Source organism: Pezoporus wallicus, unplaced genomic scaffold (assembly GCF_028554395.1).
Source record: "Pezoporus wallicus isolate ANWC-B61680 ecotype Strahan unplaced genomic scaffold, APGP_CSIRO_Pwel_v1 contig_161, whole genome shotgun sequence".
Classification (NCBI taxonomy): Eukaryota; Metazoa; Chordata; class Aves; order Psittaciformes; family Psittacidae; genus Pezoporus; species Pezoporus wallicus.
The window spans coordinates 10,634,822-10,655,492 of record NW_026642654.1 but is presented as its reverse complement, the minus strand read 5'-3'; the positions used below and the strand labels follow the sequence as shown (position 1 = coordinate 10,655,492).

Sequence of the window (20,671 nt, the reverse complement as noted above, 5' to 3'; positions counted from 1 at the left end):
AAAATAGGAATCTAAAATAAGATAGTTTTTTTAGAAAAGTTTATCTAGTATGAAGGAATGTCTGCTAGAAGAAAGAAAATGGCACTGAGTACATCTGGACATCCTAAATGCAGGATTTGGTAGACTTCATGGCACATACTTTATTTCCCATTTTTTGGCAGAGAAAACAGAACTTCTTTACACTAAAATTGTTGGTGTCCTTAAGGGTTTGAGTTGGTTGCTTATTTGAAAACAGAAAAATATATGACTATACCGATGGCTAAAATTTTGGACAGGTCTGAACTACTTTGATTTAAAGGAACTTTTTGTCTTCCAGTATCAAATTAAAAAGTCATTTAAGTGTGTAATCATATAAGTGTGGTTTAAACCACAACAGTGGAGAAAGTAGCCACTGACAAGTTCAAGCTAGTGGACTGGCTAGAACTGGCTGGATAGCCGCATGCAAAAAGTTGTGGTCAATGGCTCAATGTCCAGCTGGAGACCAGTAATGAGTGGTGTCCCTCAGGGATCGGTATTGGGACTGTTCTTTAACATCTTTGTCTCTGACAGGGACAGTGGGATTGAGTGCGCCCTCAGCAAGTTGATATGCTGGAGGGAAGGAATGCCATCCAGAGGGACCTTGACACCCTTGTGAGGTTGGCATCAGCACACAGCATGAAGTTTAACCATGCCAAGTGCAAGGTCCTACACCTGGGTCGGAGCAATCCCAGGCACAGCTACAGGCTGGGCAGAGAATCAACTCAGAGCAGCCCTGTGGAGAAGGACTTGGGGGTGTTGGTTGATGAGAAAATGAACATGAGCTGGCTTCAGTGTGCACTTGTAGCCCAAAAAGCCAACCGTCTCCTGGGCTGCATCAAAAACAGCATGACCAGCAGGTCAAAGGAGGTGATCCTGCCCCCTACTCTGCTCTTGTGAGACCTCACCTGGAGTATTGTGAGCAGTTCTGGTGTCCTCAACATAAAAAGGACATGGAGCTGTTGGAACAAGTCCAGAGGAGGGCCACGAGGATGATCAGGGGACTGGAGCACCTCCCATATGAAGATGGGCTGAGAAAGTTGAGTCTGTTCAGTCTGGAGAAGAGAAGGCTGCATGGAGACCTCCTAGCAGCCTTCCAGTATTTGGAGGGATGCTGGGGAGGGACTCTTCATTAGGGACTGTAGTGATAGGACAAGGGATAACAGGTTCAAACTTAAACAGGGGAAGTTTAGATTGGATATAAGGAGGAAATTCTTTCCTGTTAGGGTGGTGAGGCACTGGAATGGGTTGACCAGGGAGGTTGTGAATGCTCCATCCCTGGCAGTGTTCAAGGCCAGGTTGGACAAAGCCTTGGGTGATATGGTTTAGTGTGAGGTGTCTGTGCCCATGGCAGGGAGTTTGGAACTTGATGATCTTTCTTAAGTTAGGTCCTTTCCTAACTATTCTATGTTTCTATGATTCTATGACATTGAACAAATGCTTCTGCTGTAATTGTTCTGTGACAGCTCAAAGATGAGTGCTTGCCAGAAGCTTGGTGTTAATTTGATATGCTTGTGTCGATCCCCCACTATCAGCAAACAGGTAGGTGGTTTAAATCCTCTGAAGATGTCTACGTGAGCTGTGATCGCTGCACTGGATCATGTAGATATACTTAAAAATTAGAACCTTTGCAGCTGTTTTATTCAAGAACATTAAGTTAAGAACTGATGTTTCAGAAATGAAAGTAGGAAGATTTAAATGTGCGAGAGGGATTATAATCTCTCTCTTGCAATTTCTGCATCTCTAGAAGCATTATGCTGCCCTTCTGCCTTTTGTCTTATAAAAGGAAAGGCTGCATTTGTCTTTTTTTTTGTGTTTGTCTATTACCCTTTTTAATAGAAAATAGAACGTTACGTCCATACATTTATTTTCTGATGTTACTTAGCATTATTTCAGTGTTTTGTGCTTTTAATAAATTTTAATAAACAGTTTATGTTTTAGTGAAGTTGAATGGATTTCAGGCACTCCACAAGCTATATAAAAAGTATAGTTACAAATGACATGCCTTTGAAACTGCAGAAATGAAACTTAGAAATGGACATCGAATACTCATTTTTTTTAATTTAAGTGTTGAAGCAGATGCTACTCCTGTAGTGATATTCTTTAAGAGTGAGGATTACAGCCTTTTCCAAGTATTGATGTAAGGAACTGGAAAGTTTGCAAAGTAAAGCAGGTGAGCTGTCTTCATATCTTGCTCTAGTACACAGTTTATCAACATTTTCAAGATGGAAATCTCATTTGAGAGAAAAAGACTACGCTTTCAGAAAAGTCAGATTAAAAAAAGGGAATATCTCCACTGGCTCCCCACTGGTCTCTGCTGGTTTTTGTTTCTCAATGCCCATTTGTTTCTTGCAGATAACTTTATACCAATGTTTTGGCAGTACCAAATTACTTCTGGATATGGTTAGTTTTTCACCCTAGACTGTAATATTGTTCTAATAACTTACTGCTAGCCCTGTGCAAACACTTTCCAGGGTTAACTGAAGTCCTTTGTGAGGAAGGGAATTGTTGGCATCACCTCAAGGTAGGAGAGCAATTCTAAAACCTCCAGAGTGAAATACCTCTGATCCCTTACCTCCCTGTCTAACCAAGAGAAAATTAAAATCACACCACAACAAATTTAAAAAAAAAAAAATAAATTCAAAGAGTTTAAAGAAACACTGGTCTATACTGACAGCTTAGGGCCCAAGTCAATATTCCTTGATTATCCAGGCTGCATCAGTGCTGGCTCTCATTCTGCCTAACAGAGGAACAAACCTAGGCTCAGCAAGGGATCAGCTTAAACTGAGACCCTTCTAGTTAAGAAATTGGAGCCATGTGGTTTAAAGCACTGAGGAAAATATAATCAGCCAAACCGTGCCAGAAATACCTGCTGTACAGGTATCACGTTCACTGTGATTAAATTGGTCCATGAAGAAGCATTCTTGCAGTAGTATGGCTGCTCACATTTGTTACAGCATCATCATAACATACCATCTGCTCTTTTATATCTTTCTTTATAGCTCCGACTTTCAAAGAGATGGTAGCGATTACCTCACATCTTTACTATATAAAAAGAGCTGTTTGTTAGCTCAGTGTTCAGGAAAAAAAAAGTTTTTGTCAGTTACTCATCAATTTGCTCATCTGTTTGTCCTATGCAACATGATGATTTCAAGTCTGCTGACACTGTTACCCAAGGGAGTATGATTCATGCAATAATTTCCCTTCCTTCCTGCTTATTTCATTTAAATTTGCTGGAACTTTAATATATCCCATACATATTTTTCACCTTAAACTATTCTACCCTTACTAGCACTACAGTCATTCATTTCATTTTTAAAATCTTATTTTCTTATTTTAGATAGGAGGCTTACTAGTGTTAGGAAAATATTTTAAGATGGCATAAAATTTTGGTTTCTTACCCTTGACATCCCTTTCTTGCCAGGATACCTATTTTCTTTCTCTTTTCTTTTGGAAAATGAACCCCTTCAAGAATAAAGACTAATATTCATAACAATATCTTTTTGTTTATAGTATCCATTCTCACCAGAGCTATGAAAGACTCTTACCAATGTGGGTGGCTTCCTCTTTTTCAGTAGGGAGGTCATTAACATGCTCCAGGACACACAGTCAAGCACCAACCTTCTGAACAAGCCTCCTGACACTGAATCCTGTAGCAAATAGAGCATGGTTTGCTGTAAAGAAACCCATCAGGGACTTCTGGGTGAAGCAACACATTTCCACTACAAGGGAAAGGCAGTCATGGAAGAGATCTCACTGGCAACAGTTTCACTTTGTAGAGCTCAAATCAGGTGAGTCTGAAAATACACAGCAAAGTATTGATCCTGGCAAAGACATTTTGTGGTTGCCTGATTTGTGAGCTAAAATGGTCATGGCTAATTTCTTCATGCTCTAGACAAACTGAGCTGAGGGAAACATTTTTAACTCACAAAGCACACCCTAATTCGCAGAGTAAAGGAACACGGAGTAATATCTTGCGGTCAGTCTCCGTCTTCAGCAGAGTGCTGGAGGCAGTGCATGAGGTTAAATGGCTTTTAACTCTCATCACTGACCTATTTATTAAGTGTTTGCTATTTCTCAGAGTTTTCATTCTCATGTTTTGATGGATTTAGAAGAGTTTCCAACAATGTAATTCTGGTCCCTCTCACAGGAGCTCTTGTGAAGGCTCTTTATGCAGGGGAATGTCCCAGTTTCTTCCCAGAGAAAGCTGGCAGGCTGTAAAGAATGTTTTTTACTTTGTTGTCCATTTCTAACTTCCCTCAGATAACTGTCTTCTTGTTTCCTTGTCCCAGATGCAGAAATGTCCAGCCACTCTCCTATTTACTCCACTTGCTTCAAAACTTCCACCTCATCCTGTGACTTTTTTCATGCAGGTTTTCCTCTGCTTATGACTTCTTTTGGGTTTCTTCTTACTTTTTCCTTCAAAATATTAGCTTTTCTTAAAAAAAATAAATTTTAAACAAACCAAAGTACACTGACTTCAACACCTTGTTTCACCAAAATTTGTTTCTATGCACACCTCACTTCTAGTTCCACTACAGACTCGTCCCATTTAATGCAAGCAGGATCCTAAAAGAACGATCTGTGAAGTTACATCTGTCCTTCAAGGTCTTTCATGTTTCAATTATCATGGTAGCCCTCACTTTGGCCTTTAAAATAGCATCTTGTTCTAGACACAGACAGTTGATATGCAGATGTGAATTCACTGTTACCACCTTCATGCTCTACTTTTTCATACAAAACACTTATTTGTGATGCTAGCCTTTTGCTATAGCTGTTGTTGCTCTTAAATTTTTTTTGTGCCTCTAGAAAGGAACTGAGTCACACCTGCATCCCTTAAGAGGAAGGAGGACTCTTATGCTTCTTCCACAGTAAGAGATTTGTTGTTTGGAGGCAACACCCTGCCCAATCTTTTTAAGTATATCAGCCCAATTCTGTATACAGGGATATATAGGTGCCCAATCTTTTTAAGTATATCAGCTTCTTAAAGAGAAAAAGCTGCACTGTGATGCTGTAATTTACACACTGTCTGGATGGACAGTGAAGCATTTGGAAAATAATGAGAAATTATTAAGTCATGATCTAATCATTTTGCTTCTGGACCAGTCCTCATGCATTTGAACTTTGGGAACTGAGGATCCTGTTGCATTTACTATACTAATTCTGGCAATTCTAAACATAACTTTGTAGACATTCTACATCCTCTCACAATCCTAAATCTACGTCATCAGACCTTTTAACCAGCTTGGAAGGCTCTGCACAAAGTTAAATCCATGTAAACAGAGTTAATATAAGACCTAAATTAAATTACAGTAGATGTCAGAATACGTTAAGATTCCAAATTTGCATAGTTTCTAGTAATACATAGCAATGGAGCCCTCTAAGGGTTACAAAGCAAACTGATTGCTTTCTAGCCAAGACAGAATACTGACAGTTATGCATTTAATTTAAACAATTATGTATATTCTCCACTTTATTTTTTTTATGAGTTTACACAGCATCACACTTAACTGTTAAATTTAAATGAGATGAGCCACTATAAGGCTATTTTCTACCATAAGTACCTAAGTTAATGGTACTCAATGATAATGGCTGTTGCCAATCAGAGTTGAATTAATATGTATCTACCTAATAGGCATACACACAACAAAACCAGAAGACTTTAGTATTGATAAAATTCTGAATGGTAGTACTTTAACCCATAATTTGCTGGGTAAACTAAACAAAGAAAAAAGAAATGCAATGGTATTCAGTTTAATGCAATTGTGTACATTTAGCATTTTTATTCAACATTTTGTATGAATCCTCATCTATACTTTACTTTTAAATGAAGTTAGTTTTCATTTCAAAGGACAAGACCTCCACCTGTCAACTGAAAGTTTTGTTGATATTTTTATCTATTGTGGTCTGGAATCTGTCAATATTGACATGTATTAACATGCACAAGAATTAAATAAGCAGCCAGTTGAAAAAATGTGAGGATAATAATATCCATTTTTTGTGTAGTTTTAGCTTATGTGGCATTTATATTTCTTGATCATGATACAACTATGACAAATTGTCTTGGAGTATATTCATTTTACTATTTACTTTTACAAATTTATTGGTATGACTTGCAGTTCATACTATGAAAGAATTTGAAAGACTCCAATGTAGTTCACTCCACTTGAAGTATCAAAATTGTGATTTCGTTCTTATAGAATCATAAAATCATAGAATAGTTAGGGTTGGAAAGGACCTTAAGATCATCTAGTTCCAGCCCCCTGCCATGGGCAAGGACGCCTCACACTAGGTCATGTCACTCAAGGCTCTGTCCAGCTTGACCTTGAACACTGCCAGGGATGGAGCATTTACCACATCTTTGGGCACCCTGTTTTTGGATGATTTCTCTTAACACAAAAGTCTTGAAAGGCATAAATTCCATACGTTTCATCACATCTTGGAGAAGAACTTGCTTTCTCTTTTCTGACATAGATGTGTAAATCAATCTCTCCAGTATATTTCATTCAAATATAGAGCTTGCCAAACTTTATACAAGCTAATGATATAGCAAACTATAGCTTACCTGTAAGCTATGTGTTCTGTACATTTTCAAATGAAACAGTGTATGAAACAATTACTGACAAATCAGTTTCTGAAGAAGCTCTATTTAATAATATTTTGGAACATTTTAACTTCTGTTTCAAAGAGAATCACATGGAAATCATATACCATTACAATTGTCATTGTTAGCTTATGCTTAAATACAGCCAGTTAATTTCACATGTTAAATTTGTTCTTCATCTAACATGGGAGAAGCAGAAAACTTGGATAAAACACATTATTAATTATTTTGAATTTTTTGATGGTAAAAATCAATAAACTGATTTGCTAGAAAGAAATCGGTCTTGTGAGCTGTTTTTATAAATTAAATTTTCTGAATCAGAGGGATGTTGTGTCTTGCTTTTTGATCGTTAGTGTAGAATGATTAGTCTAATTTAGGGCCATCGAAACAAGAAAACAGACAAAATTGGACTGTTTTATTTATGTTGACTCTATGATTTACAAGAAAAAACAGACTGTGATTACTTACAAAAGGTCCCACTTCCAATTACTGCACGAAACCAACACCTTTAGTAAAGCTATTAAATCTAATTCTCATCCCATTTTACTACACTGCTGTGTATTTAAACAACCAAAAGAATACAGTTACCTGGATTCTGCTAGAAAACACTTCACCATGAAGGGCTGCGGTCTTAGAATCATAGAATAATAGTATAGTTAGGGTTGGAACGGACCTTAAGATCATCTAGTTCCAAACCCCCTGCCATGGGCAGGGACACCTCGCACTAAACCATCTCACCCAAGGCTCTGTCCAGCCTGGCCTTGAACACCACCAGGGATGAAGCATTCACAACTTCCTTGGGCAACCTGTTCCAGTCCCTCACCACCCTAACAGGAAAGAACTTCTTCCTTGTCTCCCATCTAAACTTCCCCTGTTTAAGTTTGAACCTGTTGCCCCTTGTCCTATTATTACAGTCCCTAATGAAGAGTCCCTGCCCAGCATCTTCAGAGGCCCCCTTCAGATACTGGAAGGCTGCTAGGAGGTCTCCATGCAGCCTTCTCTTCTCCAGGCTGAACAGACCCAACTTTCTCAGCCTATCTTTATATGGGAGGTGCTCCAGTCCCCTGATCATCCTCGTGGCCCTCCTCTGGACTTGTTCCAACAGCTCCATGTCCTTTTTATGTTGAGGACATCAGAACTTCACACAATACTCCAAGTGAGGTCTCACAAGAGCAGAGTAGAGGGGCAGGATCACCTCCTTTGACCTGCTGGTCACGCTCCTTTTGATGCAGCCCAGGATGCTGTTGGCTTTCTGGGCTGTGAGTGCACACTGAAGCTGGCTTATGTTCATTTTCTCATCGACCAACATCCACAAGTCCTCTGCAGGGCTGCTCTGAATTTTGCCAGGGAAGCTGTGAATGCTCCATCCCTGGCGGTGTTCAAGGCTGGGTTGGACAGAGCCTTGGGTGATATGGTTTAGTGTGAGCTGTCTGTGCCCATAGCAGGGGGGTTGGAACTAGATGATCTTAAGGTCCTTTCCAACCCAAACTATTCTATGATTCTATGAATCTCTTCTCTGCCCAACGTGTAGCTGTGCCTGGGATTGGTTCAGTCAGTGTTCCATATTATTTGTTTTAGCTTCCTTATTTTTGTGATGTTTTGGCTTGTGTACGAGCCATACAAATCACTATTTGTGGCTATTATTGACTCCCTGTAGCCAATTCCTCTAGCTAAATTAGGGTGAAGTGGGTGGTATCAGAAGCATGACTCCTACAGTTATGGACCTAAGATGATTCACATCTTGTAGAACCTACCATATATTATTTCAAGACATATTATTAATGAACTGTTGTGTAAATCATTACTGCATGCTGCAAAGGAATAGCATATTTTGTTAATTTATTTATCCAAACTTCACAGTATGATTACTTAAATGGCTTGAAGAATTTCTAAAAGCTTGTTTCTACCATATTAATACCATTCCAAGCTCAGTGTTCCTTAAGAACAAGGTGTATCAGTCCTAATTCTATTGAAAAACTTTACATCCTGCCCCACAAGTTGAAACTCCCTAGGTGTATTTATTACACAGTCCTAGGACTGAAAGCTAATATGATTTTAGTGAAAGGTCCCAGCCTAGATACCTCTTTGTCCAGCTGAACTTCATACTGCTTTCAGTTGGCTCACTGTGCAAACTCCTTTTCTCGGGTTTTTGCTGGATCAGAAGAGAGGAAAGGTATACAAGATTGTATTTCTTTGATTCAGGGCTGGATTAACAAGTGTGTTATAAATGAAACTTGGAACTTGTCCATTTTAAGAAATGTGCCTTGTTTCAATCAGTTATGTTGAATGTTTTGCTAATAATTACAACATTTTCAAATGAAAGAGGCAACACATTTGATCTTGTCATTGGTTTCAACTGGTTCTAACTCTGTACAGTGCCAAAGAAAACAGGACCATGATTTCAGTGGGACCACTTAAAGTCAGTGCATGTAGCACTATAATGTATTACTAGTTCCAGCTCTTTTCCTGGCTTCATTATGCCTGTGAAACCATATGAGAAAGGCTTCTACAGTTCCTATTTATATGAAACAATAAACACAAATATAGGAAATGTAGAGGCCTTCCTTTTAAGTCCTCTGAGGTATTTCCTATTCAGTACAACACTGTTCTACTTTTGCAGCAAAACAGTTTTATAATTATGGCCACAATTCAGAAGATTATGAAACAGGGTTCCATAAAGCACATTGGTTTTGAGTTATGAGGCTGGCATTTCATGAGTATGCTGTGTTATAATTGCCTAATCTTTTCAGAGCTGTAATGTGTATGTGCATGCATGCAAATCACAGGAAGAGGATCAACATCCATTCAAACTGAAAGTCTATATTCTTAAACAGGTGGTGTGTGGAAACAGAACTGGGATGAATTTCAAGGAGAAATAAAACAGGGCTCAAAACCAGGTACACAAAGAGGAACATTAAGTCAAGAACTCTGCCTCTCCTTCTCAAATGAAGTCATAAAGCCACTGAATGCTGCAAAGTACTATTTGAGGAAAGTCTGAAGTTTGAAGTTACTTCTAATAATCTCAATCATGACTGTAAGTGACTGCTAGCTATGGAACATACTGAGGAAGGACCCAGTAATGATGCATTATGCAAGGGTAAATCACAAAGAAATAGACATGCGTTAGCTTTGTCACCTCATGAACCAGAAGTCTTCAGTAAACTTTCCTGCATATTGTTCACATTGTAATGTAATTCTTCTATTTTTCGTTGTTATACTTCTTTTTAATTGATTGAAGACAGGCTCCTCCATATGAAACGTAGGTATGAGTGAATGGGGCATTTATTTCCTTGCCGTATTAAGAAGCTTTAAAGCACAAAATACCCTCAGAGTCCTTACTCTGGAAACATGTATGTTCATCATTACTGCTACAAGAAATGCCTTTTAATGTAAAAACGAAGAGGGTCGATAAACATTTGAAGGTCACGGGAGACGCATCTTGGAGCTGAGATAACAGCGCAGGAAATAGTTACGAAGCTATGGTGAAAAGCTCTGCAAAGGAAAGCATTGAGCAAGCTTCTGCGTATGAGACAGTGACATCTAGTGGCAAATTTGGTTAACTGTAATGATCTCTTTGAGGCACAAAGACCAATACTTGTATTTTGCTGAAACACATCAAAATATTTCGACCTTATTTTAAAATATTAAAAACATTTAAATAGAAATTCTCTGTTTAGCTTTGTAAACAGAGAAACATACTTGATAGATACATAGATTCTTGAAATCTATAAATCAATTCTCCCTAGACTCTTCCTCCATTCAGGATTTACAGACACAGCAGATCATAGAATCATAGAATCGTTAGGGTTGGAAAGGACCATCTAACATAGCTTTTCTGGAGTAAATCCTTTCTTTTAAGACACAGCTGATGAAAAGTAGCAAGACTGCCCTTCAAAGATCTTTATTCAGAATATGTGCAAGGATACAGGAGACCTCAATTTATTGTCCTTCTGTGCCTTTGTGAGATAGGTATTTTTCCTGGGACATGGGGCCAAAAGACATGCTTACTAAGCTAGCAAATAATCCTGAGGAACAGACATTCAAATTCCCTCACTGGATCTGTTCCATTTGGTCTAGGATCACGAGATCCATTGGACCAAAAGAGGTGAAAATACAGTCCAATGTAAGGATAATGGCATTTCAGTGGACGTGGGAAAAAAAAAAAGAGAATTCTAGGTTTTTGTTCTTGGAAACTCACCTCATCTCTGTTACTGCTTTTCCATAGGGAACCAGGCCAACCTCAAACTCCAGAAAGTTTGCCAACTAAATCGCTAATCTATCTTTTCACAGATTTATATGCAACAAAACTACTTTCTACTATGGTAAAGTTGCCACATTAATATTGCTTTCTCCCTTTTGATGTTTTTCCACACTGGCTGACACCGTGTGCTGTGGTGGAAAGACATGTTAAATAAGGCTGAAGATTTTGGTCACTGCTTGCAAGGTGCACAGAACCAATAACAAATCAAGTCTTACTCTACACAGGATCTGACTGAGAAGCTACCAGCTTTTCTGTATGTATGTTCCAAATGGAAATAAACAGGCTCTTTCAGAAGTAATCTAAATGTAGGTCTCTCAACTAAAAGCAAAGGTATTCCACCAGCTGTAAACATCTGGCTCACGTTCACTTATAAATACAAAATTTTGAGCAGGCAAAAAACAGTGTCTTAAATTCATGACCTAATTATTTTGCTTTGTCAGCAAGTAGGCCCTTGCATCGTATTATTGCACTATCACTTCATAAATCCAGATACATAATGAAGAAAAGCTACACTTCACTAGTGCTGAGGGTTTCTCTTATGGTTAAAGACAACTTTATTATTAATTTCTGTTTTTAAACTTAGCTCTTAGACATGGTGTTTCTTAGCCAGGGTTAGCTAGAGGACAACTCAGATAAAAGCCTGAGTCTTTTGAAATACAGAAAACAAAAATATTTTTCTGACATATATGGCTAACATTTCTGTGTTATGCGAGATAAATTTTCACAAACTTACATCTGCTTATTATAGTTTCAGTAGTTAGGGAAGGTTTAAAACCACCAAGATTACAGTTTTGAAGTGTACATTTTGATGTGTTCATCCTTCAAAGAAATATTGATAAAATTCTGGAATTTGGAGCCATTTATACTTTCACTCAAAAATGTTGACACAGGAGTCATGGACAACGCAGAGATGATCAATGTGATCAAGCAATTGCCAAATTTATTACAAAGCCTTAACTCCTTATATACTATTTCTTACATGCACTTACAGTGATTTGGCATATTATGATTGGATACATGTCTTGAAGACCCTTAGTGACTAACATATAATTGGTTAAGCACAGGTGTGAGAACTTGACCTCAAAAGCTTGCCAACAATCCACAGTTCTCATTAACTCGGTGAATTCCAGCCTCTTATCTTGCTTGCTTAAGCTTCTTCGGGCCTCTCATGGCCTTGCTGTATCTTTCAGGATTATTCAGAGTTTATGTACCAATTATGCATTCTCCCGTGAGAACACTGTCTCCACACAAAAATACTTTAAGACAAGCGCCCATCATGTTGACACTTTCAAAACTAAGTAATATCTGCCTCCTAGCTATTGCATTATGTCAGTGGTATCAAAACTCAACCTATAATATAAAGCTCAAATACATTTTTACTTGCTAATTAAAAACAAAGCGCCTGCCACTCACACTCTAGGATTATTCCTTCTTCAACTTTGTTAAAGTGCTGTAATACCCTTGGATCTTACATTAAAGGGCAAAGTTAGTCTGGTAATGCAACACAAAATTAAATACTGCATGAAAGGTCAACTACACTTGAGAGGAATAGGAAAGACAATTAAAGCAAGATTTTTTAATTTCACTTGGGATCCCCAAAAGTAGTAAGAATTTCTCTAACAAATCTTGTGCCAAGCAAGAGTTACACAAAATTGAGCAATACAGAGAAAGTAATTTCTGTTATTTTATCTATGTTATGCTAAGGACAGTTCTAATTGCAATATCTCACGAGGTGGCGGCAGCAGAGTGAGAGCAGGGGGTGTGAGGCCATGGAACCCCATGGAACCCGTCACCGGTGGCAACGGGAGATGACAACTGCCCCACGGAACACAAGCTAGCAGTGGAGGAGGCAACAGCAGCTCCTCTGGTGGTTCCTGTCTTGGTGCTGGTGGTGCCTGTGAGCACATGAATGTTGAACAAGGTGGGTGGTGATCATGTCACCCCAATTGATTTTGCCACAGTCACTGCTTTGGACTTGGTGTGCAAGTTCCGCTGGGTCAGCCGGCAGTTGAGCTGCCTTAAATCCTGGGATCTCCCTTCATTTCTTGTGGGGAAAATAAGGGCACGTGAGGACAGGGCAAGGGGAACAGCTTTAACCTGACAGAGAGGAGGCTCTCCCCTGTGAGGGTGATGGGACACTGGTACAGGTTGCCCAGGAGGGCTGCCCTATTCCTGGCAGTTTGGAGCAGGGTGGGGCTGGGGCAGCCTAGTCTGGTGGGGGGTGCTGGAGCTGGATGAGCTTTGGGGTCCCTTCCAACCCAGGCCATTCCAGGATTCTGTGGCTATGAACACGTAACCATTGGAGCAGGAATTCCCATTCCTCATTCTCATTCATGAGCTGGATCTCCTGCAGCCGAGTCAGGCTGCCCACCTGCTGATTAACCTGAGCAATGATTGGATTAGATTGATCATGTCCTTTCACCCAACCAGTGTTCAACGCTGGTTTTCTTCTGTCTCTAAGAACTGCTTCCAACTATAAATCATTGATTCCAACTGCTGAAATTGAGCAGCAACAGAACAGGTGAAGGGTCTGGAGCACAAGTCTCACAAGGAATGGCTGAAGGAACTGGGGAGTTTAGTCTGGAGGGGGGTCAAGTGGGACCTGCAAACTACCAGAAAGTAGGATGAAGCCAGGATGTGGCTGGTCTCCTGTCCCAAGAAACAAGGGATAGTACAAGAGGAAATGGCCTCAAGCAGCACCAGGAGAGATTTAGGCTGGATATTAGGAACAATTCCTTCCCCCAAAGATGGTCAGGCATTTAAAATGCCCAGTTCCAGAGGCTGCCCAGGGCAGTCGTGGAGTTACTATCCCTTGGAAGTGTTCCCAAACCATGTACAATGCCCTCAGTGACATGGTTTAGCAGTGCTGCGGAACGGCTGGACCTGATGATCTTGAAGGTCTTTTCCAACCTGGTTGATTCCATGATGCCAAGAGGGAATTTTCATTTTCTCCAAAATACTAAAAGATTTGCGGAAGTTTCCCTTGCAAGTCTCCCAATGTACTAAATTAGGCACGTTGTTTTCCATTGCAAAAAGCTTGCCCTTTAGCTGCTCTGAACTACCTCATTTACTGTAAATCAAATTCACATGTCGTGAAGCCAAAGGCTATTGATAACAGATGTTTTTTGTGTGTGACACTAAAACAATTGTACCTTATAGTGTTGCAGAACATGTACCCTTAAAGGGACATGCTACCCGGCCACTAGAGATGTTTTCATTATGAAGTGATAGTTGACACTACCAAACATTCCATCAAGAGTCATTAACAGAATGGATGATTATGGTACAGCATAGCAAACCTGCATCTCTCTAGTCTGCTGATACAAAGCGGCCTACCTGTCTGTAATTCTTGACAGAGCAATGAGTGAGGAGAGCCATGCTAACTTAATCCACAGGAAAGGTAATAAAAAAAGGATCCCAGATTAACACTGCACTGTCCTTCCACAGTGCTGTGAAGCACTCCAGAAAGAGTATCACTCTCTCCCTACCTAGGAGACTTGCAAACTGTGTATGCATACGCATCTACTTATCTCTCTCGGGTCCACATTTCCAATGTTGTTAAGAATATTTAAGTATTTAAAATTAATTTCATAAATACTTAGTTTAAAAGTGTTCTTTATTTTTGTTCCCAACTGCTCTTCATAGTAATATAAGTTCAGTTTTGTAGATCATCTTTCCTATGTCTTAAATTATATCTATTTTAGACAGAAGTTTAGGTCTTCACACAAAGGTTTAACTCCTTCAAGATACGTTTACTAAATACGTATGGACAATCTTCCATTGTATTCACTCTTCCCTTCTCCCACCTCAAATTTCCTTAATCCAGTAAAAACAGGTTAAACTGATCAAAACGATTCTTTGTTTTTACCAGTTAATTTTTCATTTTCAGTTATTTTACAAAAAAGCATTTAAAAAGGGACAAAATTGCACAGAACATTATAGTTTTGCCCCTTACTTTCTGTTCTACAAATAAGCAAAAACTATCCAAAGTTCAGCCAGTTTTAAGAAAACGGCATTAAAATAACAAAATTTAAACTGAAGAGAATGCAGATATTGTTTTGAATTACTTACACAAATTAAGTAGAAGATTTTACTAAACTGAGAATTTTTGAGAAAAAAAATGATTAAAAATTAATAAAAATTAAGAACATTTAAGTTACAGTGGATAATTTTATTTATAAAATGCTACTGGCACACAATATATGGTATGAAACTTGATTTATAAAGAAGTTAAATGCTTCACAGAAGCATGGATTCCTGAGGTATTCTGAATACAGTCCCTCATTTACTGGAATTCACAACACTGCTCCAGTTGGCTTAAGCAGCAGCAGAAGACTGGATACTTTGATAAACACAGTTAAAGACAATTTAAGAATACATAGGCAAACAGAAACAGACTGGAAGACTGTGTCTCACCAATGCTAATAGCCTTGGTCATGGTGGAAAACTATCTTACATAGAAGGGCACAAAGACCTCCTAAAACTGGGTTTCTCCATTTCACAGTTATTTAGAATACGTGCGGTAGATGCCCAATTTCACCTCATTGTCCACTGCCACAGGCTGCAAAGTCTTCTTGTCATCAGACACAAAAATACTGCCGTTTCTGGATAAACATACAGAAGGACTGATTATCTAGACCAGCAGTATTACAATTAAAATAGTGTTAGGTGCTTTCATTTCTTTTTCTCTTTTTCTGCTTTCATTCTCTGTTGTAGGGTCTTCAGTTCAGTCATTACATTCAAAGTTTTGTAAACCCAGGTGACCTGAAAAGTAAGTAAATTATTAACTATTCCACATACATTTACTTATCAATTTAATGAAAGCATCCATATAAATAAACACACACATACCACAATTATAATAGTATTCACCAGCAGTGGTGCTGAAAATACAAGTGAAATAAACATTCCTCCTGAATCAAAGTACTGGTATTTAGAAAACAGCCTGAAAGAAATAAAAGAGGAAGATTTATCAGTGTAGTTCACATGGCATTAAACTTGCACATTAATTACACAGAAATTGTACAAATTATCCTACTTCTTGGGATCCGCAAGCATAGGCCACCTTTCTACTGTATTAAGCGAGAACAAAAAGACAGTAAACCTCTCACCATTTACTTATGAACACTTATTACAAAACCAGTCTTTTCTTTAACGTTTTACTGCACAAAACCTAAATAAAATCACCACAGATCAAGTAACTTACTAACATGACCACAATAGTATGCATATTTGTGCCTCAGAAAACAAGCTTACCCTCAAGTGTCTGCAATTATTTTCCAAGGTATTTTATTTACTCTTATTAGAGATGGTAACAGAAATAATGATTGCAGCAAAGCTGTAATTTAGGTTGTGTATGTCTGTAATGAAACATAGAATCATAGTATAGTTAGGGTTGGAAAGGACCTTAAGATCATCAAGTTCCAACCCACCCTGCCATGGGCAGGGACACCTCACACTAAACCATGCTACCCAAGGCTCTGTCCAGCCTGGCCTTGAACTCCACCAGGGATGGAGCATTCACAGCTTCCTGGAAAAACCCACTCCAACACCTCACCCCCCTAACAGTAAAGAACTTCTTCTTTATATCCAATCTATCCCTGTTTAAGTTTGAACCTGTTGCCCCTTGTCCTGTCACTACAGTCCCTAATGAAGAGTCGCTCTCCAGCATCCTCAGAGGCCCCCTTCAGATACCGGAAAGCTAATATGAGGTGTCCACGCAGCCTTCTCTTCTCCAGGCTGAACAGCCCCCACTTTCTCAGTGTCCTCATATGGGAGGTGCTTCAGCCTCGTGGCCCTCCTCTGAACTTATTCCAACAGTTCCATGTCCTGTTGAGGGCATCAGAACTGCACACAATACTCCAAGTGAGGTCTCATGAGAGGAGAGTAGAGGGGCAGAATCAGCTCCTTCGATCTGCTGGTCACGCTCCTTTTGATGCGGCCCAGGATACGGTTGGCTTTCTGGGCTGCAAGCACACACTGAAGCAGGCTCATGTTCATTTTCTCATCCAGCAACACCCCCAAGTCCTTCTCTGCAGGACTGCTCTGAATCTCTTCTCTGCCCAAAGAATCTCCTGTAGCTGTGCCTGGGATTGCTCCAACCCAGGTGTAGGACCTTGCACTTGCCATGGTTCAACTTCATAAGGCTGGCATCAGTCCACCTCACAAGCATGTCAAGGTCCCTCTGGATGGCATCCCTTCCCTCCAGCTTACCAACTGAACCACACAGCTTGGCGTCATCGGCAAACTTGCTGACAGCACACTCAATCCCACATAAAGATTTACAATCAGATACCTGCTTAAAGCAGCATTAAATGCCTGATTACCAGTAACATCAAGGAAAGCTTACTTAAGTGTTTATGAAAATAAGTGATCAGTTTAATTCTGATACATAGCCTTAGTAAAACAGATGTTAATGTTTTTTATGCTTAAAAGTATATAAAATAGCAGTCGTATTTTTGAGAAGTGTTGCTTAATTTCAGCTTATTAAACATGAATAGCTACCGAAGAAATCCCAACAAACAAACAAATCAAAGCTTACATCCTATTGCTCTTAATCATCATACTCTTACCTACTTTTCTCTTAGTTCTCTGACTAGTGAGTTTACACCTGCCCATAAAATCGTAATTTTAAGTAGCAGAATGCTGCTTAAACATACACTAGCTATTAAAAATTATCTTTCCTTATAAGCTAATCATACTGTATGGTTTTGTTTATAAGTTTTATATTCATCAATGCAATGGACCCTCTGCCATCACAATCGACTGATGAGGCATAAGTGATCCTTTAATGCTTTCTGGGAATGATATGAAAAAAAGAGTATTTTTAGAACATTCATTTAAATGCAAAAATGAAAATGAAAACATTTACCTCCAATTCATGGCTGCTAATTCATTTATATATTCAGCGCAGTACACTAAGCTCACTGTACAACAGAAGAAAATTATTAGATTCAAAATTTCTTTAAAAATAAACTGTCATCAGTTCTGCCATGTACACTACAGCTGTATATATATCAAACATTAGAATTCCTTGAGCCTCAGAAGACATTACACATTTAATACATCACACACTTAATTACACATTTAATGTTTAACTGCATAAAACCAATTCTGATTTAAACGCTCCATACAATTACTGAGAAGTATAAAGTGATCATAAAACATACCCACTATATTACAAATAAACAAACATAAAATCCTACTAGAAAGAGCTCATCATGCAAATGAATAAAGTAAATAGATAATTTTTTAAAATCAGTGTTTTTTCCAGCAGTCTTCTTGGGGACTACTTCTGAGTTATAGCTGTAAAAATAAATACCCACACTGCCCAAAATTGGTACGGAATTAAGTTATCATTTTAGATGTTATGGTGTCACACTGCTATATCTAACGTTATTATCTGAAGCTACGGTACTTAATACATAATCATACATAATTTACATAATTTTGGTAAAATACAAACTTTGAACAGGTGTATAGCAGAGTATTCCACTACCATCAGGTGAAAACTAGCATACTCTTATTCAACAATCACATGTGATACATGTGATATGAAGCTATCAAGACAATAAGAAAATTCAGAGCAACTGCATTTTTAACACAAAAGCAGTACAACTACAGAATTTTAAGTTTGTCCTTGCATCACTTTCCATAAGAAGCAAACCAAAAAAAAAAAAAAAAAAAAGAAACCCTTTTGGTATCATCTGGATCTGGATTATCTCTGCTTGGTACTGCATAGTATAAACATACCTATAGCTGCTCAGATGCTAAGGTAAACCAATGTGATAATTTCATAATTTCCTCCATTATTTCTGAGTATCTATAATACAAATTTATTTATATTGCAGATATATCACAAGTGGTTCAGTTTTTCAGGTACAAGCAAGGCTTTTCAATGCAGTCAGGCCTTGGGCATTCAAACTAGTGTTAGTAATACTGAGAATACTTTAGATAAGAGTCTAAAATAACAGCATGTCACTGGGAGTTCTGAATGTCTAAGATTAAGAAAGAAACCCCTGTATTCCTCCAGGGAACTTTCAAGCCTAACGTATCACCAAGTTCATCACATTGCTAGTTTGCCCTCTGTAGATCATTTTAAATTGCAGTTACAAGTGGATGCCCAGAAAATTACTAAGGTTTCTAGATTCATTTCTGGGGGTACTTCATATTATTGAAACCTTAGGTTTAGTTGAGAGGAAACTATAATTTCCCTACTAACTTCACTAGCTCACAAAGTGGTATTTTAAAACATCAAAATAGTATTCAAGTGGCTTTTTGCCTGCAGATCTCTTCCAATTGCTCATTCTTTCTCCACTACTCGGGCAAGCATAACAGAACTGAGCTACCTTGTAAAAAAAACCCAACTCCCCAGAAAATCTAATCCATAGCTAGAATTAAGGTACACACTTGTAATACATACCATCTGAACTAAACCAAATACTTTCTGCAAAACTACTAGATCTTCAGCCAGTCAGCCATAATGACATGACTTTGGCTAGGCAAGGCCACTGTGGATTCTCAGGCTAAAGCCTGATAACACCAGCTGTTACTACAATGTCCCAAATCAGCTTTGCTCTTTCTTATGCCATTATCACGGTTGTCAGTGGGACATATGGTGAACCTGCTCCAGAAATGAGACCCGCAGAAAGCTGAATATCTTCATTGACCTGCAGTGTTAGAATATAAAGCAGAGCAGGAAGCAAGTGCTGGATCTCAGCCCATCTGTCTTCTGCTTCTCCAGCCCAGCAACAATTTCATGGGAAGCTGATACACACAGCATTTACTGTGCAGAAACCTTACCTATCACAGATCCTCACTAAGGCCAGAGCACGAAGTCACTACTTTATACAATCTTAGAAATTAAATAAATGTGTTTACAGGGCATAGCAGTCTCTACAACAGTTTATCATACATAAAGTCACTGCTACAAGGTAACTTGCATGCACTTTACCTGCTACAACCTATAAAACCATGAGCTGTGCAAGCAAAAAAGAAGCTATTTGACATTTTTAGTAGCTTTAAGAACGCCCAAGCCCTCCACCCCCCGACCAGCAGTTCCCGGACGCAGGGGCGCAGCGCTCACCCATACAGAGAAAGTGCCCTATTTGCACCCGGTAGTGCTGGAAAGAAGCGCACGTCAGCAGGAAGCACAGGACGTGGAAAAACGCCAGACCCACCAGCCAGGGCTCGGACCAGTCCGTCCTCTGCGGACAAAGCGAACGCGGGTTAGGAAGGGAAGGAAAAGCTTTGCTGCCGGGCAGCCGGACTGATCAGCTCTCCTTCTCCCGCACCGAACACAACCCATTTCAGTCACGAGCCGCGCTCCGCAGCTCGCTCCACTGAGGAAGGAGCGGGCACCCACACCCACTGCACACACGGTGGCCGGTGCATCCCCCCTCTCCCGGTCAAGCAGCCAGCCTGGTCCCGTCCTTACTGCCAGGACAGCAGACAGCCCAGGCGGGCTGCTGAGAGGTGCCTCCATACCAGCGGCACCACCACTTCACGCGAGACTTCAGCGAGCGCCGGTTCCGGGTACCGCGGCTACAGCCGGAAGGCGTTGGTCGGGGGGTGGGTGCTGTCTTCTTTCAGGGCAGCGGAGGGGGTTGTTCGTCTTATACGGGTAGTGTTCCCAGGGCCGCCCTTGTCCCTTCAGAGCTGTGAAACTGGTGGCTGGTCGTGTGCTCGGGTGGATGACAGAAGTGTCAGCACACCCCAGAGGTTGCCTCTGCCGGGGGTAGCACCAAGTCGGAACTGCCTCTCCTGGTCCTGTGGCTGAAACTGCCTTCTTC

The 20,671-nt window shown here is 39.6% G+C and overlaps 1 protein-coding gene across 1 annotated transcript; it reads right to left on the bottom strand.

The window, feature by feature from the left end:
- Nucleotides 1–15,030: 15,030 nt before the first annotated feature.
- On the bottom strand, nt 15,031–20,443 carry TMEM18 (transmembrane protein 18). Its single transcript, XM_057431781.1, has 5 exons — nt 20,317–20,443; nt 19,966–20,086; nt 17,752–17,806; nt 15,732–15,825; nt 15,031–15,644 (listed from the first exon to the last, which is right to left on the bottom strand). The coding sequence occupies exons 1-5, from the start codon at nt 20,362–20,364 to the stop codon at nt 15,555–15,557; spliced, it is 408 nt and encodes a 135-aa protein (XP_057287764.1). The 5' UTR covers nt 20,365–20,443; the 3' UTR covers nt 15,031–15,554.
- Between the last annotated feature and the right edge of the window lie 228 nt (nt 20,444–20,671).

What these genes read in the sequence shown, in the direction of transcription:
- TMEM18 (XM_057431781.1), bottom strand. Translation starts at nt 20,364, where the DNA reads ATGGAGGCACCTCTCAGCAGCCCGCCTGGGCTGTCTGCTGTCCTGGCA. An exon ending in GGCTGTCTGCTGTCCTGGCA is followed by an intron (nt 20,087 to 20,316) that starts GTAAGGACGGGA and finishes CTTTGTCCGCAG; the next exon opens with AGGACGGACTGGTCCGAGCC. An exon ending in TTAGCAGCCATGAATTGGAG is followed by an intron (nt 15,826 to 17,751) that starts GTAAATGTTTTC and finishes TATTTCTTTCAG; the next exon opens with GCTGTTTTCTAAATACCAGT.